The sequence below is a fragment of the Dromiciops gliroides genome, chromosome 3 (genome assembly GCF_019393635.1).
Source record: "Dromiciops gliroides isolate mDroGli1 chromosome 3, mDroGli1.pri, whole genome shotgun sequence".
Lineage (NCBI taxonomy): Eukaryota > Metazoa > Chordata > Mammalia > Microbiotheria > Microbiotheriidae > Dromiciops > Dromiciops gliroides.
The window spans coordinates 177,646,972-177,672,213 of NC_057863.1; the positions used below are offsets into that span (position 1 = coordinate 177,646,972).

Here is a 25,242-nt window from a genome sequence, read left to right on the forward strand (position 1 = left end):
GATGGTCCCTAAGGTCTCTTCCTGGCATAAACATTATAAGTCTATAACCCTGGGGGCAGCTAGGTGGCGCAGTGGATAAAGCACTGGGCCTGGATTCAGGAGGACCTGAGTTCATTCAAACCTGGCCTCAGACACTTGACACTTACTAGCTGTGTGTCCCTGGGCAAGTCACTTAACCCCCATTGCTCCAGAAAGAAAGAAAGAAAGAAAGAAAGAAAGAAAGAAAGAAAGAAAGAAAGAAAGAAAGAAAGAAAGAAAGAAAGAAAGAAAGAAAGAAAGAAAGAAAGAAAGAAAGAAAGAAAGAAAGAAAGAAAGAAAGAAAGAAAGAAAGAAAGAAAGGAAGGAAGGAAGGAAGGAAGGAAGGAAGGAAGGAAGGAAGGAAGGAAGGAAGGAAGGAAGGAAGGAAGGAAGGAAGAAAGAAAGAAAGAAAGAAAGAAAGAAAGAAAGAAAGAAAGAAAGAAAGAAAGAAAGAAAGGAAGGAAGGAAGGAAGGAAGGAAGAAAGAAAGAAAGAAAGAAAGAAAGAAAGAAAGAAAGAAAGAAAGAAAGAAAGAAAGAAAGAAAGAAAGAAAGAAAGAAAGAAAGAAAGAAAGAAAGAAAGAAAGAAAGAGAAAAATAAGTCTATGGCCTAAATTCAGGGCAGAGTGTTGTAGGAGATAGAGAGCCGCCTTGGAGTCAAGAATATCTGGGTGTCATGTCCTGCTTTGGACACATAATGGTTCTGTGACTATGGGCAAACCACATAACCTCTTAGAGCTCCCTGTGCCAATTTGAAACCATAAGTTGCAGAGCAATTGCCGATATGCATTGACAGGGGTGATTTCCTTACTAGGAACCCACTCTGCCAATGAAATGACAGGTCTGCACCAAATAAGATTATTTGAATAATGGCTTGTGCAAAGGTAGGTCACCACTTTGATGAGGTCTTCTGTGCACTCATTGAAAGTAAGTCATTCTTTATTTTTTTAAGAAGTCAGTTATTTGATTATTTGTCCCTTGGAGGTCTATGATCTTTATCCATTTATGACTTTACTTTTGGGTGGGGACTGGGTCAAAAGGATGGGAGAAAAATGAGCAACTGAATTCAGATTAGTAGATATTTATAGAATCCTAAATGAAATGAGTAAGCAAGATTTGAAAGGACAGAAGACTGTATACAGCTGCACTTTGGGATTTGTAGTTTAAATACAGAAATGAGGGGTTTTTTTTTGACATTTTAGGAGAGAACAAATGGGCTATTTACCAAAACTTAGTATTATTGTTACTCATTAGTTACTATGATAGCTATTATTACAAATAATCTAATTCATTATTATTTTGTTACTAAAATTATTTTTAGGCACCCAGGTGGTGTAGTGCATAGAGTGCTGGGCCTAGAGCCAAGAAGACAGTTCAGATTTGGCCTCAGACACTTATTAGCTGTGTGACCCTGGACAGCTCACTTAACCCGGTTTGCCTTAGTTTCCTCATGTGTAAAATGAGCTGGAGCATAGTGGATAGAGTGCTAGGTTTAGAATCAGGAAGATGAGTCTTCCTGAGTTCAAATCTGGCCCCAGACACTTATTAGCTGTATGACCCTGGCCAAGTCACTGTCCTGTTTACCTCAGTTTCCTCATCTGTAAAATGAGCTAGAAAAGGAAATAGGAAACCACTCCAATATCTTTGTCAAGAAAACCTCAATTGGGGCCACAAAGAGTTAGACACAACCAGAAACAACTGAACAATATAACAACAAAAATTATTTTCAGCCTTCTTGGCTTTTCAATAGCATTAAAGAGAGAAATTTCAAACTGTTCTGTGTACTTTTAGCTTAATATAACATTAGGAAGTGTGGTAGAATAGAAAGAGCATGGACCCTGGTCACTCAAGTCTTGGCCCTGTCATGTACTTAGTAGTTTTGTACCTGGGTAAGTCACTGATACTTTCTGAACCTCAATATTCTCATATGAAAAATGGAGATAATACTTGCACTAGATTCCTTAGTATTAGTGTGAGGAATATGTTTTATAAACCCTAAGTGTTATATAAATGTTAGTTATATCAAAAACAATTGGGGAATTTTAATGATAGCTGGCATTTATATTGTCCTTTAAGGTTTGCAAAGTGTTCTACACAGAGTCACCCTATGAAGTAGGTGCTATTATTATCCCCATTCCATAGGTGAGGAAATGGGCCCTAGAGAGGTTCAATAACTTGCCCAGGGCCAAAAAGTTAGGAAGTATCTAAGAATAGATTTGAACTCAGGTCTTTCTGACTTCTTGATTCCAGGTAAAATACTTTTTTTTTCCCCCACAGCACTACCTATATTATTCTATACTGAAATAGGCAAGCAGAAAGGGTTAGGAATTCTAATTTTCCCCTAGTTATTTTAGACTAAGAATAGTGGTCTAGACCAAAAAATAAATATTGATTATCTTCCCAATTATTTAACTCTCCCAATATTTCTGTTAAAAGTATGTTATAGGGGTAGCTAGGTGGTGCAGTGGATAAAGCACCAGCCCTAGATTCAGGAGGACCTGAGTTTAAATGCAGCTTCAGACACTTGACACTTACTAGCTGTGTGACTCTGGGCATGTCACTTAACCCTCATTGCCCCGGGAAAAAAAAGTATGTTATAATAATTTATATCAGCCTTTTCTTCTCAAGGAGGGGAGAAGGGAGAGTGGGAGGCAGAGAATCAAAATTTCTTTTAAAAGAATGTTAATATTGTTTTTTACAAGTAATTGGAAAAAATATTAAAATTTTCACTTCAAGTATATTATAGCTGATTTTATATAGTTCTGTGTGTCATAAAAATGTTTCTGTGAAGAAGAAACAATGAGAAAATGTGAGAACCTCAAACCTGAGAAAATGGGCATAAGGAAATTATGAAAGAGATTGTTTTTCCACACTCATATCAAAGTTTGTGATTTTTCCTTTTTAGCTAAAAATGAATGTCATCCCAAGAGGAATAAAGGATGTGACCACTTTTGTCGTCCAGGGCAGGAATTTTATATGTGCAGTTGTGCAAAGGGTTATAAACTTGGAAAAGATCACAGATCATGTAGTCCAAATGGTAAGTACACAAATCAGAGAGAAAATGGTGGACTCCTTCACACTTTAGTGCTACAGGTTAGAACAGATGTGTCAAACATGCAGCCCCTGAATGTGGCCTGAACCAGATTACAATATAATTGGGAAATATTTAACAAAATAAATTAAAATACAATAAAACAAAGGTAATACTCCATTTTAAAACTAAGTCAATATACCAAAACAAAACTAAGTCAATATGCGACCTACGGTGACCCTTATGTACAATTTAGTAGCTCCTGCTTTTATTTGAGTTTGATACCATTGGGTTAGACAATCTCCTATCTATACAAGCCAAGGTTCTTCCCTTCTATCTTATAAATGGTGCTCTAAAAATCATGAAGCTTGACCCCATTTCATTGTAATGAATTTTCCTTCCTCATGGCCAAACATCAATCAGCAAACTTCAGCTTCATGATGGAAAAAAAAAGTAATGTCCACCCAACTCTATTGATTATTATATTATTGTATATTGATTGTTATTGTACTTATTATGTGATATATTATATTATACTGTATCATATTATACCATATAAACTGTAAACTCCTTGAAGTTTTATGACTAATATTCTTTAGGTCCTCTAAAGGAATGAATCAAAACCAGCATTAGATTTTAGATTTTAATGAACAAGTGCTTTATATCAACAGAAGATGAATCTATCTTTGACCCACATTTCAATGACTTTCCTTCATATCCTTTATGTTATTCTTATTGAAGAGAAGTGTGCATGTGGACTCCTCAGTTCTAAAAGTAATGTGACATTGAAGGATGACAAGCTGACTCTCCAAAATTTTCCATGGCAGGTAATGGAAAACCAACCTTAATGAACATTTAAGATTCTCTGTGTGTATACGTACGTGATTGTGTTGTTGTTCTTCTTCAGTCATTTGGGGGAGGGGGGCAGGGCAATAAGGGTTAAGTGAATTGCCCAGGGTCACATAGCTAGTAAGTGTCAAGTGTCTGAAGCCAGATTTGAATGAATTCAGGTCCTCCTGAATCCAGGGCTGGTGCTCTATCCACTGCACCACCTAGCTGCCCCTGTTCAGTCATTTTTAAATCATGTCCAACTCTTCATGACACCATTTGGGGTTTTCTTGGTAGAGATACTGCAGCAGTTTGCCATTTCCTTCTCCAGCTCATTTTACAGATGAGAAACTGAAGCAAACAGGGTTAAGTGATTTCCTGGGGTCACACAGCTAGTAAAATGACTGAGGCTGGATTGGAATTCAAGGAAGATGAGTCTTTCTGACTCCAGGCCCTGGACTCTATCCACTGTACCACCTAGCTTTCCCCATACACATGTGGTGGTAGGTGTTTCATGTTATTAAACATTTCTACTATCTTCACCAAATGAAAATCTGACAGTTAGAAATGTGTATCACGATTTAATATAAACTATCAAAAAACAAAAATATCATTGTTTTAAAAATACAGATACTTAAGCAACACTAAACTGTCAGGTCTCAATACTTATACTATGTTTTCAAAGCTCTTTTTCCAGATTATCTTTATAAGACATGAAAAATAGAAAATGACAGAAGACCTTCCTCCCACTGGACGATTTTTCTTTCTTCAAAGCAATATCAATGTTATCTTTCTTAAAACAAAAACATATTGAGGCAATATCCTATACCACTAAAACGTTTGAATGTCTTTTTTTCCCCTTGGCTGAGACTCCCTCTAAATTCTGATTTTGGTACTTTCAATGACTGCATCTACCCAAGAATAAATTAAGGTAATATCTACTGAACACTTGTAAGTGACAAAAATGAGGCTGGACTAAATTTGCCTCTATGCCTCCCAAATTGTCCCTTTTATTATTACTATATTGATTTTAATATCGCCTGCATCCTCAATGGATCCTGGCTGGATCCAGCAACTCTCGATGAGGCAGAACTCCCCTTCCTAGGGCTGAGAAAAAAATCACAACCCAGTTTCTGCCGTTATAGCACAGCCCACAGCCCACAGCCCACAGCCCACAGCCCACACCCTGGGAGAGGGAGGAGCCAGAGCCAGAGCTCCCCCTTCCTTAATTTATTCAGAAAAGGTTGGGGGGTGTCTTTTTTGTTTTGTTTTTAAATATGAAAATAAGGGGGGGGGAAGAATTCTTAAAAAAAAAAAGAAAGAAAGGGGTGGAGGCCAGAGCTTTCCCAGCCCCGCCCCCCCCCATTGGCCTTTGTAATAACAGATACAAGAAGTACTGATTGGGTCTCTGGGGAGGATGATGGTGGAGGGGTCCCATACGGGTTCCTGTTCCCTCACTCCTGTCCCGGTCCTCTGGGGTACGGATGTGGGATGTACACGGCAGAGTGAGGGTTGTTTGTTTTTTTTAAAACAAGACTCTCTATATGGGCTTTATCCCCACCCCCCATTTTCTAGGACTTCCCTTTTGTGCTTCAGTTGCTCCATGGGACCCACCCTAGCCATGCGTGTCTGTCTCTTCTATTTGTTCACTTGGTTCTGGTTTCTATTTTCTATTTTCATTTTTAATTTATAACAGTCCTGCTCTCCATTTATCCAGTTTTGGGGAAATAGGATCTTCCCCTTATCCCCTTTCTTACCACCTTCAGTGCCACCCTCCTCCTTCTTCCTGGGCAATGGCTTTTAGTAGAATGCTCTCTGCCCTACTGTTCCTCTGAGTTCCCATCTCACTGTGTCCATTTCTGCCCCCCGCCCTTGTCCAGCTGTTCCACCGTGTCTCTTTTCCCAATGCTCCATCTTCCCCTAGGCTCTGGCCTTATTATCTTGGTGCTCAAACCCCATCCTCCTCCCCACCAATCCCAGATTCCTGCACATTCCTTCCCTGGATCTTCAAGAGGGCAAATGGGGGGTTCTTGTACTGTATATGTAACGAACAAGAACGGAGAAAAAGGAAGACCGCTGTGCCATGCCCCCCTGGCACCAGTTTTTAAACTTGGACTTTAAAATGAAACCTCCCGGGGAAACGAGAGGGATGACCGCTGTGTAACTGTCTGTCTGGAGTTTTGTTTGAGTTAGTTTTGTTAGCTGTTTCTTTTTTTCTCCTCCCTCCCGCCCGCCCTCACTGTACTGCTGCTCTGTCCCTGAGCAGAAGCCTCTATCCCTCACCCGCTACTTTTGTGTGAAAATAGCTTTTTCTCTACAATGTCAAATGATTGTGGCTTGCCATGGGGAAATGGTCTTTAAAGGCCTTTGAGGGTTTCCTATTTAATGAGATTGCAGTTTTCTCAGTGTAGGGGTGCACCACAAGACCAGCCGGTCAAGAGTGGTAAATTGATTCTCTATCCTGGTTTTCTTCCTTGCTCTCTGATTCCTCTTACATGATTGTTTTTCTTTTGGACATTCATCCTCTTTATATTTTTCACCTTTTCAGTATTATGACTTCAATGAATCTATGAAGATTTTACGTGTGTGTTTAATAGGGTCATAGAATTAAGAAAAGAACCTTAGAGATCGTCCAAACCAGTGGGTTCTTAAACTAGGGTCCACAGACACCCCACACACACACACCAAAGCATTCCTGAGTAGATCACAGGGAGCCTGGATTTAGATGAGAAAATTACATCTATATTTGTTTATTTTTAGGGAAGCAATTGGGGTTGTGACTTGCCCAGAGTCACATAGCTCCTAAGTGTCTGAAGCTGTATTTAAACTCAGGTCTTCCTGATTCCAGGCCTGGTGCTCTATCCACTAAATCACCTAGCTGCCCTTTACATCTTTGTTTCAATATAATTGGTTTCCTTTGTAATACTATTTTTTGTATTTTAAAACATCATTCTGAGAAAAAGTCCACATGCTTCATCAGATTGCCAAAGGGGTCTATGACATGACAAAGGTTGAAAATCTTAAGAATCTAGCCAAACCTCATTTTATGACAGTATAATGATATAATGTGTTGTGTATATGTATAAAGATTACACATATGTCTATATATACATGGAGTGATACTTATAAATCTATATATTTATATATACATAGAAATGTGTTATACACATATGTAGTGATACTTATATTTTGATATACACATAGAGATGTGTTTAATGTGTACATATATAAAGTGATACTTATAGATCTATATATATTTATATTCACACATATAGATGTGAGAGGAGGAGAGGGAGAGAGGGAGAGAGGGAGAGAGGGGGAGAGAGAGAGAGGGGGAGAGAGAGAGAGAGAGAGAGAGAGAGAGAGAGAGAGAGAGAGAGAGAGAGAGAGAGAGAGAGAGAACGCACACTGGAATTCTAATTAGTAGGCAGTATATGAATCCCAATTCTGATCTTTACCAACTGTGTAACCATGAACAAATCTTTCTGGGCCTGTTTCCTCATATGTAAAATGGAGGTAATAATACTTGAAATAATTAACTCACAGGATTTTGTGAGGAAAGTTCTTTGGAACCCTAAAAGCACTATATAAATGTCATCTTTTAGAGAATACCTAGACCAGCCCATATCTAAACAGAGATGCCTCTAAAAACACCTCTGACAAGAGGTTACTGAGGCTTTTCTTAAATACTCCGAGAGATGTGACATTCATATACTCCTGAGGCAGCCAAGGCCACTTTTAAGATTACTCTTAAAAAAAAAAATATTGCTCTAATTGCTGGGCATTTCTTCCTTGCCTTCCATTGCTCTTCAAACTGCTCTCTGTTACTGTGGAGTTGTCACTAAAAAGTTAAAGTAACTGAGAATCACCCAGCAAAGCCAACTCCATGTAATAGAAATTGACTTCATATATAGTCTCTTCCTTTTCTACAATGTATGTGGAAATGTGATTACATTAAATGAAAATGTTTTTGCACAAATGAAACCAATGCAACCAAAATTAGAAGGAAAGCAGAAAGCTGGGAAACAATTTTTAGACCTTGTTTCTCAAATATATAGAGTACTGAATCAAATTTTTAAGAATACAAATCATTCCCCAATTGAGAATGGGCAAAGGATATGAATAGGCAGTTTTCAGATGAAGATATTAAAGCTAGCTATAGCCATATGAAAAAAAATGTTCTCAATTACTATTTATCAGATAAATGAAAATTAAAATTACACTGAAGTACCACCTATCAGATTGGCTAATATGACCAAAAAAAAAAAAGGGAAAATGATAACTGTTGGAGAAGATGTGGGGAAAATTGGAACACTAATGCACTGTTGGTGGAGTTGTGAACCGATCCAACCATTCTGGAGAGCAATTTGGAACTATGCCCAAAAGGCTATAAACTGTGCATACCTTTTGACCCAGCAAAAGGGAAAAGGACCCACATGTACAAAAATATTTATAGCTGCTCTTTTTGTAGTGGCAAAGAATTGGAAAATGAGAGGATGCCCATCAGTTAGGGAATGGCTGAACAAGTTGGGGTATATGAATGTAATGGAATACTATTGTGTTATAAGAAATGATGAGCAAGCAGATTTCAGAAAAACCTGGAAAGACTTACATGGACTGATGCTGAGTGAAGTGAGCAGAACCAGGAGAACATTGTACACAGTAACAGCAACTGTAATAGACTTAGCTCTTCTCAGCAATACAATGATTCAAGACAATTCCAAAGGACTCATGATGGAAAATGTTTTCCGCATCCAGAAAAAAAAAGAACTATGGAATCTGAATGCAGATTGAAACATAGTATTTTCACTTTATTTTTGTTGTTGGTTTTTTGTTTGCTCGTTTTTTCCTTCTTGTGGTTTTCCCCTTTTGCTCTGATTCTTCTCTCACAACATAACTAATGTGGGAAAATGTTTAACATGATTATAATGCATAACCTATATCAGATTGCTTGCTGACTTCTGGAGAGGGGAGGGAAAAAAATTTGGAACTCAAAATCTTACAAAAATTAATGTTGAAAACTATCTTTACATGTAATTGAAAAAAATAAAATATTATTTAAAATGTATATGGAAATACTTATTTAGCTTTTTAAAAGAAAAATGTAAAATGTCATCAATATTTTTAAAAGACTTAGAAGGGGCAGGTAGGTGGCACAGTGGATAGAACCCTGGATTCAGGAGGACCTGAGTTCAAATCTGACCTAAGACACTTAACAATTACTAGCTGTGTGACCCTGGGCAAGTCACTTAACCCCAATTGCCTCACCAAAAAAATAAATAAATAAAAATAAAAGACTTAGAAATTTTTGGTTATAGGCATGTTTAGTCAGTCAAGTAACATTTATTAAGTACCAACTATGTGCTAGGCACTGTGCTATTTTCTTTTTTATATCATTCTGGTTCAAAAGCATGGTCACTGGATTTCATTATGTTTTCCTAAGCAGTTGCACTTTCTGCATTTAAAGGTAACTGCAGAAAGCAAAAGTCATTTTAAATTAAAATACCACTTAAACTTTTAAGTGCTTTTTTTTTCCCTCTCAACTGAGACTCCCTCTAAATTCTGAGTTTGGTAACTTTCAGTGAATATACCTACTAAGAATAAATAAGGCAATATCTACAGAATACTTGTAAGTAACAAAATTAGAGTGGACTAAATTTTTGACACTCCCCAAGTCGTCCTTTATTATTATTATTAATTATTATTATTATTATTATTATTATTATTATTGGCTGCATCATCAAAATAAGTCATTTTGGGAAAGAAAAATATGTATCATAGGATCAGATTTAGAATTGGAAGAAACCTTAGCAAGTTCATCAAGGCCCATTCCCTAATTTTACAGATGAAGAAATGACATCTGCAGGGATTAAATGATTGGCCACAGCAAGCAAATGTCTGAAGCAAGGATAGGGCTCTGACATCTTGTAATGAGGGTGGCCCCTAAGTCATAATTTGGGGGCTTGATACAAATCAAATTGGGGGGGGGCAGAAATGAGACCTCTATTACATGCTGTAAATAGTGTTAACTAAATAACCATATGTCTTTTTTTTTAAAGGTGAAATTAACAGATTCACAAGGAAAGGACTTCTGTGGTGGTGTTATAGTACAGGAAAATTTTGTGTTGACTACAGCAAAATGTTCACTCCTACATGGAAACATCAGTGTGAAGCTAAGTAAGTAATTATTACTCTCACCCCATCAATTTTTACAAGTGCTCATTGAAAGTAACATTTGTGAATAAAATTAATTTGGAGTAACAAAAGGTCTATAATCTCAAGGCAAATAATTTTAGAGGAATGAAAGGGGAATAATGCTTCTAGAATTAAAATTATGCTATATTGTAGCAGTCATCAAAACTATTTGGTAGTGATTTTAAAAATAGAAAAGTAGACAAATGGAAGAGATTAGATAAGCAAGAACCAGAAATAATTGAACTCAAGAAACCAATGATGGATAAATTCAAGAATATAAACTACATGGGGAAGAACTCCCTATTTAACAAGAACTACTGGGAAAACTGAAGTTGTTTGGCAGAAACAAAGTTTATACCAACAACTTATACCACATACCACAATAAACTAAAAGTGGAGATACAACTTGAACATCTTTATGACATAAATCATTAAAAAAAATTAGAAAGGGAATGAAATCAATTACCTTTCACAACTATGGCTGGGGCAGAATTCTTTAATTTACATTTATTTTATTGTTGGGATTTGGAATATTCTTTCACATAGATATGGATAGCTTATGTTTATTTGAGAACTCACTTTTCTTATCTTTTGAAACATCTGTTAAGGAATGGCTCATATATTTACATCAATTCCCTGTATATCTTGAATATCAGACTTTAATCAGAGTTTTCTGGGATTTTTTTTCCTACTTTACTGCTTCTCTTTTAATTCTAAACAGTTAAATGAACAACAATATCACAGACAACAACTATGATAAAGATCTGCTATCTAAAATACATAGGGAATTTATATAAATATAAAAGAAGAGTTAACCCATAATAGATGTGTCAAAGGAAAAGAAATAAATAAGGGATGGATTGATTTTAGTTGTATATAGCTTTTCAATGATATCTTTTTTAAATAACTTCTATCCCTTGTTTAGTTAAGATTATGACTTAATCACAGTTGTGAAAGGTATTGTCACCACTTCTCTAAATTAAAAAAGAAATATGACTTTCATATTTGTCATGTATCTATTTGGAGTTTATTGTGATGTGTGGTGTAAGATATTGGTATGACCCTAATTTCTACCAGGATGCTATCCAGTTTTTTCAGCAATTTTTGTTGAATAAGGGGTCCTTACCCCAGTAGTTGGTATCTTGGGCTATATGAAACACCTTGATCCTATGTTCAGTTTCTTCTGGGTCTTATTTAATATGTTCCATTGACCAAATATTCTATTTTTTTAGCCTACCAAATATCTTTGATGATTATTTCTTCATATAAAGATTTAGTCATGCTAGGTTAGAATTCTTTTTTCTTTTTTAAATAGTATTTTGTTTTTTCCAATTACATGTAAAGACAAATTTTTAACATTCGTTTAAAAAAAAATTTGAGTTCCAAATTTTCTCCCTCTCTCCTTCACTTTCCCCCTCCCTAAAATGGTAAGCAATGTGATATAGGATATATGTGCAATTATGTAAAACACATTTCCATATTAGTCACATTGTAAAAGAAGAAACAGGCCAAAAAAAAAGAAAAAAACAAAAAGTGAAAATGGTATGCTCCGATCTGCATTCAGACCCCATCAGTTCTTTCTCTGTATGTGGATAGCATTTTTTATCATGAATCCTTTGGAATTGTCTTGGATTATTGTATTGCTGAGAATAGCTGTCATTCATAATTGATTATCATACAATGTTGCTGTTACTGCATACAATGTTCTCCTGGTTCTGCTCATTAGTTCATGTAAGTCTTTCCAGGTTTTTCTGAAATTATCCAGCTCATCATTTCAATAGTATTCAATAGTACAATAGTATTCCATTATATTCATATACCACAACTTGTTCAGCTGTTTTCCAATTGATGGTCATCCCCTCAATTCCCAATTCTTTGTCACCACAAAAAGAGCTGCTATAAATATTTTTGTACAAATAGGACCTTTTATCTTTTTTGAAAAAAATCTCTTTAGGATACAGACCTTTAGGATAGTAATGGTATTGCTGGTTCAAAAAGTATACAATTTGATTGCTCTTTGGGCATAGTTCCAAATTACTTTCCAGAATGGTTGTATTAGTTCACAATACCACCAACAATGCATTAGTGTCCTGATTTTCCCACATGCCCTTCAACATTTGTAATTTTTCTTTTCTGAGGTCTCTCTCAGCTCTAAATCTGTGACCCTTAAAAAAGATTAAATGTAGGGGCAGCTAGGTGGCGCAGTGGATAAAGCACCGGCCCTGGATTCAGGAGTACCTGAGTTCAAATCCGGCCTCAGACACTTAACACTTACTAGCTGTGTGACCCTGGGCAAGTCACTTAACCCCAACTGCCTCACTAAAAAAAAAAAAAAAAGAAAGAAAAAAAAGATTAAATGCCACATCAAAAAGTTATTTCTGAACCATCTATGTTCAGGTTATCCTGTTCATGGGCTTGTTCAGACTTTGATTTTTTCCTCCTCCTAACTACTTGTTAAACATTTCATCACCCCAAAAGTGAAGTTTTAAGGAGGGAGGAAAATTGTCAAGTCTTATTTACTTTTGGTTCTGCTGGGGATGAGAGAAGGGGAGGGGAGAGAATAACAAAACCAGATTTGGGTTTTTGTTGAATAATAATAGATCTCTAGCCCATCACCATGTATCAATGGGTGCTGCAGTTAGGAGACTACTGACTGACTATCCATTTGTAGTCTCTTTGGGTACTGTGCTATTGAAGCCAGGATTGCAAAAGAAATAACTGCTTATGATTGAATTCCCTTAGCTTTGGAAATTTTTAATACTTTTCTAAGGTGACTTGTGATTGTGTCATTACTGAACAGGTGAAGATAGTGTACCAGGAGTCCCACTGGTGATAAAAATAAAGAACAAGTATGTGCACATGAGGTATGACCAAGAAATGGGGCAGAACAACCTAGCACTGCTAGAGCTTAATGAGCCCATTCAATGTCATAGCAATGGACTTCCCATCTGTATCCCTGAAAAGGATTTTGCAGAACACATTTTAATTCCAGAGAAAATGAGTGTTGTTAGCGGCTGGACATTCAACGGAACAGAACTGGGTGATTCGCTGATTGACTTTCCCAGTGTATACTTTGATAATGAGTTATGTGAAGAAACACTCAATGTGACAGTTACAACAAGGCTATTTTGTGAGAAAAGCAAGGCATCAGTGGACTGGCAATTGGTAGAGGGAAGTGTTGTCATGGCTGAACACAAAGGGACTTGGTTTTTGATTGGTATTATGGTTTCTCTACCAACTGAAAAGCTGGGACCACTATATCTTTTCACCAAGATTTCAAGATATTCAATGTGGTTTGAACAAATAATGCAATAATGGAAAAGCAACTAAACAGAAAGAATAAACTATAAGGAAAGTGCCCAATTTATAGCTGTGATCCTGAGTTGATCATAAATTGGCAATATTACTACAGAATTTTATACTTGGAATGCCCTTCTCATCCCCAAACCCCATTTTTGCCTGGTGCTTTCTTTACAGCCCAATTAACATGCCACATCTGGTTTAAACCAAACCAAACCAAACCAAAACAAAAAACCTCTTCCATCCAATCAGAAATTATCTTTCTTCAAACCTCACCCTCCAGGAGGACAGGAAATGTGTCTAAAGAATGTTTTTATCTCCCCCAGTGCCTAACAAAATGCTTTTTAGTACTTAAATATTTGTTGAACTGAACTAGCAGAGATACTGTAAAACAGATTTGGTAGAAAACTGTGTGATATTTATTTCTTTTTACTTTGCTTTATAATTCATGAGACGAAATTAAATTCTTTTAAAACTAGTAAAATTCAGGCATCACCTAAAGTGAAATGTTGACTAGTAACTACACATACTTAACAGTATATAACAGTATTAATGAAAGTACTTTTTAAAAAAGTACCATGTTTCAAATCTGTAAAAAGAAGAATAAAGCATAGTTTTTATCCTCCACTAAAGTCTGACATTGATGCCTCACTGTGTAGCATGGAGGTGATCCTAGGTTCTCAAAAGCCATGTCAGTAGACCAAAAGCTTATTGGTTCCCACCAAACCAGAAAATCTTTAAGGGTGGGGGCCTGGCAATAGATTACATGTCTGTTATCTGAGGAACATGCTAGTTAAATTTTAAGTAGGATTGATTCCTTACCAAAAGTTGCCCAATAAGTTATGATTTTTCCCCCAAACTGCCACAATTTTTAAAACTAAAGTTTAGAAAAAGATCATGATTAATGATCTGTTTGGTGGAAGACTACCCCTACCAGTAAAATCATGGATCTGTGAAGCTTCAAAGCAAGTATGCATGTAGATGATGTGAGAAGTAACACAGAGTATTAGATATGGAGCCTGCCTCAAAGCCAAGAAGGCTTGGGTTTAAGTTCTGCCTTTGACACAGATTGGTTCTGTGACCCTAAGTCACTGCACCTCTCAATGTCTTAGAAAACTCTCTAAGACTGTGGCAGAGAAGGTACAGATCACCATTGATATAAGAATTTCCTCATCCAAAGTTCCTCTATACCAGTAAAGTCCTAATCCTATTCCATGCCTGTAGATAACAAAGTCAATCAATGGGAAGTACAGATAAATCTAATTATAAAAAAACTACTACTACTAATAACAATAATAATAATGTACCTAGCATGTTACGGTTTGCAAAGGACTTTACATATATTATCTCACTTGATTGCCAGTGAAGTGGTTGCTTATCAGACCCATTTTGTAAATGAAAAACTGAATATTAGAGAGGCTAAGTGACTTGCCAACAAACATGCGGCTAGTAAGTGAGGCAGCTTTCATTCTTAGGTGTTCTTGATGCAAGGTCTTCTGCTCAATCCACTGCACCAGAGGTGTCAAACATGAAGCCTGTAATATTCCCAAGTGCACACAGATTAAAATGTAATTGGGAAGGGGGCAGCTAAGTGGTGCAGTGGATAGAGTACCGGCTGAGACAGGAGGACCTGAGTTCAAATCCAGCCTCAGACACTTAACACTTACTAGCTGTGTGACCCTGGGCAAGTCACTTAACCCCAATTGCCTCACTTAAAAAAAAAGTTATCTTAAAAAAATGTAATTGGGAAATACTTAACAAAATAAAAATACAATAGAACATAGACAATGCTAAAATGTGTTTTTTCTAAGTCAATATGCATCCATGGGGATCCTAATGTATACTTTAATTGCCTCAAGTTCTATTAGTTTGATACCACTGCACTATGCCATCTAATTGCCTCACAGCAGAAAATAACAGAAATAAATCACAGGAACTAAGAACTGATTTAGTCTCTCTGGGAGTGATATAATCAAAATGGAACTGAGTTTGACATTTGGAAATGAGAAGAGGCAGTAACATAATTTTTACACCTTGAAGAAGTATGTTCATCCAGAAAGCCTGGATGAGACTGGAGCTCTGAAAAGTGATTCTAAGTGAAAGATTCATATAGAATGGGAATAAAGAAGTTCTTTTTAGAAAAACTCGGGCTAGAAAGTATGGGGAGGGGATGGCAATGGAGCAAAAAGAGAATATTGAAGCATCTCTAAGAATTTTGTCCTTTCATTCATCCTTCCATCTTTTCCCTTTTCTTCCCTTTTTTTCTCCTCCTCCTTATTCTCATGTCTTCTCTCTCCCCTCTCCTCTCCTCTGTTTCTCACCATCCACATCCTCCTTTTCTATTTTATTTCCTTTTCTGAGAAGGAAGCCACTAAGTAAAGTTTGAATAGCTGGATGAAGTATGGAAGTAAAATCCTTTTTGCCATTATACTATTTTCAACAGAGAACAGAGGAATGAATGTACAACCCAAACATGAAAGACCTTATGAGGCTTATCTTCAGTATAGCAGAAGGAACCCTGGGCATGGAATCAAAGATCCTGGACTCATTTTCTAGTTCTGCCACTTAACGTGTGACAGTCTAAGAGTAGAGAGCCTCACTTGGGCCAAACTAACCAATACAACTATACTTCTAACTACCTAATTTTATGTAGTTTGTACAAACAATTCTCCACACACCAAAGCAGTTTTTGCATTCTAAGTAGTAACGTATTCTAATAATAGTAACAACTAGCATTTTAAAAGTGCTTTAAGTTTGCAAAGCAATTATCAAATATCTTTTCCTCACAACTTTGGGAGGTAGGTGCTGTTCTATTCCCTTTTTATAGATAAGGAAACTGAGTCAGACAGGTTAAGTGACTTGCCCAGAGTCACACAATTAGTAAGTGCCAGAGGCTAGATTTGAAATCAGGTTTTCATACAGCAGGTTCAGCGCTTCATTCACTACACCACCTAGCTCCCCATTCTGCCTAGGTCATATACCACAGCAAAGCAGAAAGGCTGTAATTTTAGGATTATAATCTTTGGAGGAAAAATTCTGATCCAATAGTAGGGGGAAAGTTATCCAAATTGCAGTGAAACTAGCCAAAATGTTTCTATGGAACTACCTCTGGCTTTACTTTAAGATGTTTAAGAGGGCAGCTAGGTGGCACAGTAGATAAAGCACCAGCCCTGGATTCAGGAGGACCTGAGTTCACATCTGGCCTCAAACACTTTGACACTTACTAGCTGTGTGACCCTGAGCAAGTCACTTAACCCTTGCTGCCCCGCAAAAAAACAAAAACAAAAAACATTTGAGAACTGTTATGGCTTTTCATACGGAGGTCAGGGGAAGTGTCTATAAAAGTGAAGTGCCATTGTATCCTTGTATGTCTTTGCTATGCAAGAGCTAAGTCAGTATCCTTTTGTTAATTATTTAGTGACTTATGAGTGCTTTATTTCATCCCCCAAATCAAGCCTGAACAGGATGTAAGCCCTTTTCTAATGTGGGGGGGGGGGGCGGGTGAGGAAAAAGGGGTTGAGAAAAGGTTTGTGAGGGGAGGATTTGGAAGGATTATATCAAGGTGAAAAGGAGAAAGATCTTGCTAGAACTTAGTTTAGGAGGTAGATTGTATACCACTGGGCAGCTGGCTTCCCTTGGCTTTGGCAGGTTAATATGGGCAATTAATCTTCCTGAGATGCACAAAGATCTTTTTCTTCATTACCCTGTGGCCCCAAACCTTTATGGGAGGAGATGGTAAAGAGGGGGAGAGGGAAGCTACTTCTGGAGGGTGAGGATGTAGGGCTAACAAAAGTATATTTATAAAATAGCAATATGAAGGAGAAATTATTCTGTATGCTTGCAGCAGTACTTTAAGGGTAGAAAAGTAGTTTCCTTCTTAAGTCCTCAGGCTTCAAGGGAAAAAAAAGGAGAGGCATATAAATGAATATCACTGAATTATTTATCAGTGAAATTATCTGGTAATAACTTAAGGATGACTGATGAAACAGCTGTAAAAGCATTACCTTCTATTTTCTGTGGCTCATTTTATTGTGAAAATATTTATTTGAGTTTATCTAAATAAATATTTTCACAATAAACTTGTATAATTAAACTCATATAACACACACATATACAAAACATAAAATATTTCTTTTCTGAGAGGCAATATTGGCTAAAAGAAAAAAGGAGACTAAAAGGATGGAAGTGTTTTGTGCCTTTAAACCATTTAAACACACGTTTTTAGTTGACAACAGAAGTGTAATCAAAATACCAAGGATTGATATGCTAATATTTATTCCTTATTTTTACAAATTAGTCTTTAGTTTCCATTATCAGTTATGGTTGATAGGTACAAATAGGCCCAGGTACAAAGTAGTTAAGATGAGAGCTACAGAAGGGCAGAGAACAACTTTTTTCACAATTTAAAAAAAACTGACTTTAAAAGTAGTGAGTTAATAAAAGCATTTTCTAAAGAATATACTAGATATCTTTTTTAACTCACTTTTTATATTTTAACCTCTGAATCACTTCTCTTCTCCCCAATTTGGGCAGGTCCTATCTGCCCAGTTTTAGAGGGATGTGCCTAATATATGGTTGGTTGGTTGTCCTTTGTGCTCGACAACGTCACTATGTAGGGTCAGGTACAGTGTGTCTGACTGGCTGATCAGACCAATGTGAGCTCAGAAGACTACCACGGTTGGGGCACAAATAGTACATATGAACATTTGGAGTGGAGATAGATGTCTCTAAATTTATGCATCTCACATTTCATTTGAGCTACTGCAAGTCAGCTTTGTTCCTAGAGCACAGTGGTTGCTTTGATTCAGGTACTCCATGCTGGACAGTCCTGTAACGGTGTCTCCCATGTCTCACTTGTTTAGCAGCTTCTGAATTTCCTCATTATTTTCATCAAACCAATCATGATTTCCACAAGCGTTCTGGGCCAGATGAGTAATGCAGTGCTGTACACCAAATCCCTGAAAGCTGCACACTTTTTTTTTTTTTAACTCCACTGTTGCCAAATGTGTGTTGGCTCAGTTTTCCCTCTAAGTTAGCAACAAACTCTTCGTGTATGGAGAAGTGCTCTAATTGGTTGACATCAAATCTCCTGATGGTCATTGTGCCCTAAGGATGCTGCTTTTGTTGAATGCAAATGTTATGGGGCAGCTAGATGGCACAGCAAATAGAGCACCAGCCCTGAAGTCAGGACCTAAATTCAAATCCAGCATCAGACACTTGACACTTACTAGCTGTGTGACCCTGGGCAAGTCACTTAACCCCAACTACCTCACCAAAAAAAAAAAAAAAGAAAAGAAAAAAAAGATAAGTCTATGTTTAGTCCAGCACTCTGTGCCACACTTCGTTTTCATCACTCTCATATCCTGTCTCTTCTCCTTATAATGACATAGTCTATTAAATACCAATGTTTGCTGGGAGGGTACATCCACAAAGTTTTATTTACTTAGGTAAATGGAAGACAGTGTTGGTGATTAGATGGTCAGGAGATGCACAAGTCTTCAGGAGAGACCACTGCTGTTGCCATTTCTGACTCAATTCCTTCCATGGGCTGCATGCCACATCTGATGGTCTGTGCCTCCTCTGGCCTTAAAGTTACTCAGAATTACAAGCTTGTCCTCTTTTGGCACACTGATGATGGTGGTACGGTGCTTATCTCTAAGTGGAAATCACATTGCCATGAGCCTGTCATTCACTCCTTTTGGGAGGCATAGAAGTTTGCTGACTAGATTAATTTTGATTGTGAAATCTTCGCTAGCTTCATAGTGCTCCCCATTACTGCAGCCACTCAAAAAAACAAACAAAAAAAACCCATATCCAGCTCTGACTTCAGCAAGCTGGCCTTCATTTGCCAGCCTTGTATCACTCAGAGTTGCTGTTTGGATGTGATACCCACTGAGTCCTCTAGCAACAAGAGGTAACTATTCATCTTTTGGGTCTATTGGATTTCTTGTCAATATGTATGTGCAAATTCCATATACCAACAGTCAATGGAATCATCTTTGCAAAAGTTTTGGTACTGTGTGTGTGTGTGTGTGTGTGTGTGTGTGTGTGTGTGTGTGTGTGTGTTTTGACCACAGGGTGGGATCTTTGCTTGCCATGGTAAGCAGACCACAGTTGAGTAAAGCAGACAATTTTTAGGGCTCCTTTTCTAGCTTCTTCTTCCTGCAAGGAGGTGAAGAGTGTGGTCCTTAAAAGGCTGCTCAGACATCCAGAACTGCTGAATCTCACGGCTGTTTCAGTCTAGTTAGAAGATGACACAATGGCCTAGGCCACCTGTGTTCAGGGTTGTGACCATGGTTCCCAATGTATCCATACACCTGATGCTTTATCACTTACCTGTCACCACATGACAAGGGTAGATAAAAAATGGTAAAATGGTATGGATGATGTCTTCACCTCGCACATAAACTGGATTTAAGCCAGAGTTGTGCAGTTATCTACCTCACTCTTCCAGTCTTTGGAGTCCAATGGCAAGACAAAAGTAGAGAAGACGGGCAATGCCTCAGGATACAGTTTACGATCTTAGCATCTTCGATGACTAACCAAGTTGTAAGCACTCCATAGCACCTACTTCAGATGCCATCATGACCATTGAAACAAATTGTTCTCATCCACTCATTCCAACAGGGGAAGTCTTCACATGCTTGGGGGTAGATGGGCTTGAAGGCTTGATTTAGCCCATTTGCCAAAAGTTTATTGGAGTTTGGCTACTGCATATGCTATAGGTTCTTGAAGCCACAGTTGAGAGTTGGGTGGCAGGTGGATACCAAAAGTGAAAAGCAAACCTGAAAAGGGCTCAGCAGCCCTCATACCAGAAGTACTGGTCTTCCCTTAACACCCTTACACCGTTCCCCCCCCCCCCCAAATATATACACATCAGAGGAGTGTATGGCTTGGAGAAGATGGATATATTGTTAATTAGCAACATATTTAAGCACCAAATGAAATGGGCGCTTCTATGAATATAGTAGAATGGAAAAAATTTATATGTAAACTACAGATTTCTTCTATGTACAGCTTGCTTTTCCTTTTAAATATAATAAATTCAAACAGAAGCTTTCAAAGCTGTCCTGCTTTTCTGTGTTTCCTGCTGACCTTCCTTTTGTTCTCTTCTGTTTCTTTAAAAAAGAAAAAAAGAAGGGGCAGCTAGGTGGCACAGTGGATAAAGCACCAGCCCTGGATTCAGGAGGACCTGAGTTCAAATCCAGCCTCAGACACTTGACACTTACTAGCTGTGTGACCCTGGGCAAGTCACTTAACCCTCATTGCCCCTCCCCCACCAAAGGTGCACTAGCTCTATTTTCTTCCTTTTTGCTGTATTCTTTTCCCTTGTGCCATCTCATCCTTCATCCCTGAATACTGATTGTCAGACTTTTTTCCAGTTTTCCCAGTGGTTTCTGTTGATTAGTTAATCCTTACTGTAGAAGCTAGGGCTTTGGGGTTTATCTAACACTGGACTACTGTTTGTTTGCTTCTGTATATTGTGTACCTAATCTGTTCCACTGATCAACCTGTTCTGTTTTGTAGGACAATTTGAGACCTAATGCTGCTGGGCCCCTTCCTTTCTACTTGTTTGTAGTCTTTTACCTGCACACCCTGATTATACAATAGTTAAGTTCCCTAGCTTTCCTCCCCTTTTCTTTCCAAGTATTCACTTTTCTACACACTTTCTTTCTTTTAAGATCACTGAAAAATAACAAGACCACTCCCAGGCCCACTGCCTTATTAAAGTCATTCTATGACTCAAAGACTTAACTTTATTCAACTCAGAGGGGAGAGGCTAAACCTGTGATTTCACTAGTGTAGGGTACTTTTAATAAAAAACCTAAATTCCTCTCCTCATATGAATCAGCAACCAATGGATATTTTCATTAGTAGGAGAAGGATTACCAATAATTTTTATTGGCCTATTTATATAATGCCTTAAAAGATTTTACTTAAGTGAGCTACCTTGGTCCTCAAAATAACTCTAGGGAGTAGGAGATATAATTATCCCCATTTTACAGATGAGAAAAGAAGTTAAGAGAGATTAAATGATTTGCCCAGGATCACAGAGATAATAAGTATCTGATGCAGAATTTTAATTCAGGTCTTCCAGACCTGAATTAGTAGTTTAGTAGTCTATCCACTGCACCAAGTTACACTGGCCAATGTGTAAGAGGCAAGGCCTGAGCCCAGATCTTCCTGATTCTGGACCAACTCTTCATTTATTTTGCCACACAGTCTTACAAACTTTAAGAAATATTAAGCCCCATTCAAAAGCAAGTGAAACATCAACAAACATTTTAAAGATGCTTATAATGAAAATTTCCAATTACCTTCAGTTTGAACATTGAAACCCCCCTTTTTTGGAGACACTCAGGTTTTAAGAGCTTGGCATAGATAATTTAGAAGAGCAGAGAATGAAAGCAGTTTATTCTGATTATTTTGAGCAAAGGTTAACAAGGCTAACTGTTTTGTAAATGATACATGTTTACATGTTATTGTAAATGATACATGGATCTTTACTGACACTTAGTAAATCAAGATTCTGTTTCTACCTCTGTTTTCAAGACTAACAAGCAAGAAGCAACAACATGCATGTACTATGCAAAGGTAAAAACAGTACCTACCCTTAAGGAGCTTACATTTTAGCAGGAGAGAAAAACAAAATAAAGCATGTTGCATAAAACCCTCAAACTTGTATAATAGGTGCCTGGCAGCAGTAGGTACACTTGGCAGGTGAAAATGTTCACTGAGCAGGAGTTTTTGCTATGAAATGCAAACGGTATTAAGCTAATGAACATTACTTTTAAGTGTATTTAAAGAATACCTTAATATGGGAATGGTAAAGAGGCTGTTTTTTAACTAAAGTCAGTAGAAGTATTTGCTTCTTGGCCTATTTTCAAGGATCAGGCCTTTCAGTTGCAAAAAGTTGGAAACTCATGATGAGTCTTGAATTAGCCAACAAACACAGAAGTTCTACCCCTAGGAAAGGATAGATACAAAAAGAATCAGAAGACATTAGTGCCCAAAAGACCGGAGAGAATGGACCTGTCACAAAACCAAGGTAAACACACTGGACCCTGCAATAAGCATCTAGACCAGGCTGAAAAGATATAAAGGAAGCAATTGGGGAGTGGGTGGTATACAGAATATACGTGGGGTATTTTATAAGGAAAAAAATGCCAGGTCCAAAGAGAACAATTTGGAGTTCAGGGTTGATAAAACAAATGGTCAAATGGAAATTGGGGAGTACATCATGGATAGGTAGGGCAGTATAGTTAAGGTGAATAGTCTGATTAAAAAAAAGCCTCATTTTGCCTCTTAGGGGCACTGGACAATGACTACAGACCGAAAAGTACTGTTGAAATAGGCAGGCATGGTTTGTGTCTGGGAGGTCAGAAAAAGAAGACTATGGAGCTAAGGGATGAATTGACAGGGCCGAGGCAAAGGTACTGGAAAATATAGCCCCTCTGGGATCAATAAGAGATAATTAAACATGATAAAATAAAAGCAACATTTAAAAACAAAACATTTCATTTTGAAATATTCCACTTACAATGGATGATAGAACATTTGATATTTTGAACTATTCATTAAAAAATAAAGAGGCTGTGAAGACCTAACTCAGCAAATAGAATGGTCTAGTGACTAGGGTGACTATGTATGATGAGGAGAGAGCACACCTGGAGTCAATACACTTGGGTTCCTATTCCAGTTATGCCTTTATCTATCTGTGAGTTATTCCTCATCTATAAAAATGTGAAAAAAGGATTGGCCCCTTCCATTCTATGAATAACTATTTTGGCTCTCTGATCATCTGTATATACTTTTCTTCCCAATCTATGCTGCATATAATACACTATGAACAAATATGTTTGTGTTTAAACTGATTATTTTTACATAAGTGGTTTTAAATTACATCTAATCCACATAGGTTGTGACTGAAAAAAGCATGGATCCTATAAATGGCTGGTAGCAGCAACTAGGAGGGCAAAGGAAAAAATAGCTCCTTGAAAAATTCCTCCACATCCTCAAAGTAACAGTAATGTCAAAGCACATCTTCTCAGCGATACTGACAACTGGAAGAGATTTTAGAGGTTATATATTAAAATGTCTTCATTTTTCAATTAAGAAAACTAAGTTGAGATGGGGTAAGTGACATGTCCAAGGTCACACAACTAATTAAGACTAAAAAGGTAAAAAAAAATAAGCAGAGTAGACAATATGGATGCTTTTGAAATGTGTACAAGCCATTACCTTTTCTTATATTTCTTAATTCTGAATATTATTCATCATCCTCCCTTGTGCCCACAAATTATCAAAGTATCAAACTTGGTTTGAAGGATTTTTTCAAGTTCTTTTCAAGTTCTACTTCATCCTCTGCAACAGATATCAGTATATAAGCTATAATAATCATCTGTGAGTCAGTCACGATGAGCACTGAAAAGCAAAAGCTTGATTCTAAGGTCTTGCTTGTGATAAAGAGGTGACCACGGCATCTTGAAGGCTATACCCGGGGAGGGAAAGCTCTGGTAAATTATTCCTAGCTGGAAGCATTGAGTTATGGGGCCCTAGAATGTTATTTCAAGATTGTTTAGAATGCATAAAATACTAAACTCGATCTTCCAACTATTTAAATATTTTATTTGTTAATTCTTAAGAAAATGTATGCTTCATTTGGAATTATGCCCAAAGGGCAATAAAGCTGTGCATACCCTTTGACCCAGCAATTCCACTTTTAGGTCTTTGGCCCAAAGAAATCATGGAAGGGGGAAAGGGACCCACGTGTACAAAAATATTTATAGCTGCTCTTTATGTGGTGACAAGGAATTGGAAGTTATAGGGATGCCCATCAGTTGGGGAATGGCTGGACAAGTTGTGGTATATGAATACAATGGAATACTATTGTGCTGTAAGAAATGATGAGCAGGAAGAGTTCAGAGAAACCTGGAGGGTCTTACATGAGCTGATGATGAGTGAGATGAGCAGAACCAGAAGAACATTGTACACAGTATCATCAACATTGAGTGTTGACCTACTGTGATGGACTATATTCTTCTCACCAATGCAATGGTACAGAAGAGTTCCAGGGAACTCATGATAGAAGAGGATCTCCAAATCCAAGAAAAAAAAAGAAAGAAAGAACTATGGAGTATAGATGCTGATTGAACCATATTATTTCTTTTGTTTTGGGTGCTGTTGTTTCTTTTTTCTATTTTGAGGTTTTGCATCACTGCTCTGATTTTTTCTCTTGTAACAGGATTAATGCAGAAATAGGATTAATGTTATTATGTGTATATATATGTGTGTATATATCTATATCTATATCTATATGTATAGAGATATATAGATATAACCTATATCAGATTACCTGCTGTCTAGGGGAGGGAGGAGGGAGGGGAGGGAGGGAGAAAAATCTGAAATTGTAAAGCTTGTATAAACAAAAGTTGAGAACTATCTTTACATGTAACGGAAAAAATAAAATACCTTATACATTAAAAAAAAATGTATGCTTCAAAAGTGAAACTTACTGTTTAAAAAAAGAAAGTGGACAAGGAGAAAAATATCTAGGGGAAAAAAGTTTTCATTTTCTTTAGTCCCCTCACAATTACGACATAATTCAGATGGAGAAACAGTCCTGGAGAGGGTTAAGGATCTGCCTGTGGTCAAAAAACTAGAAAATGGTCATGGCAGGGGTGGTGATTCCAATTCAAGTCCTCAGACTCCAGTGCTTATTTACAATACTGTACTGTCTGCAAAATAATACTTCATATCAAAGAACTGGAAACAAGGCAGATGTCCATCAATTGAAGAATGTAAGAAGTGATAGAAATAAATGATGAATACAGAGAAGCACAGAAAGATTTCTATAAAAGTATAGAAAATG

General features: G+C 37.2%; 1 protein-coding gene across 4 annotated transcripts in view; it reads left to right on the forward strand.

The window, feature by feature from the left end:
• Positions 1-13,433, forward strand: part of PROZ (protein Z, vitamin K dependent plasma glycoprotein) — a 28,345-nt gene extending 14,912 nt beyond the window's left edge. For all 4 annotated transcript variants that reach the window (XM_043991770.1, XM_043991772.1, XM_043991771.1 and 1 more), the window contains 4 exons: positions 2,922-3,053; positions 3,789-3,874; positions 9,935-10,052; positions 12,871-13,433. In XM_043991770.1, coding sequence (XP_043847705.1) covers positions 2,922-3,053; positions 3,789-3,874; positions 9,935-10,052; positions 12,871-13,385 — 851 coding nt within the window. In that variant the 3' untranslated portion in view covers positions 13,386-13,433. The remainder of the gene's footprint in view (positions 1-2,921; positions 3,054-3,788; positions 3,875-9,934; positions 10,053-12,870) is intronic.
• Positions 13,434-25,242: the final 11,809 nt, after the last annotated feature.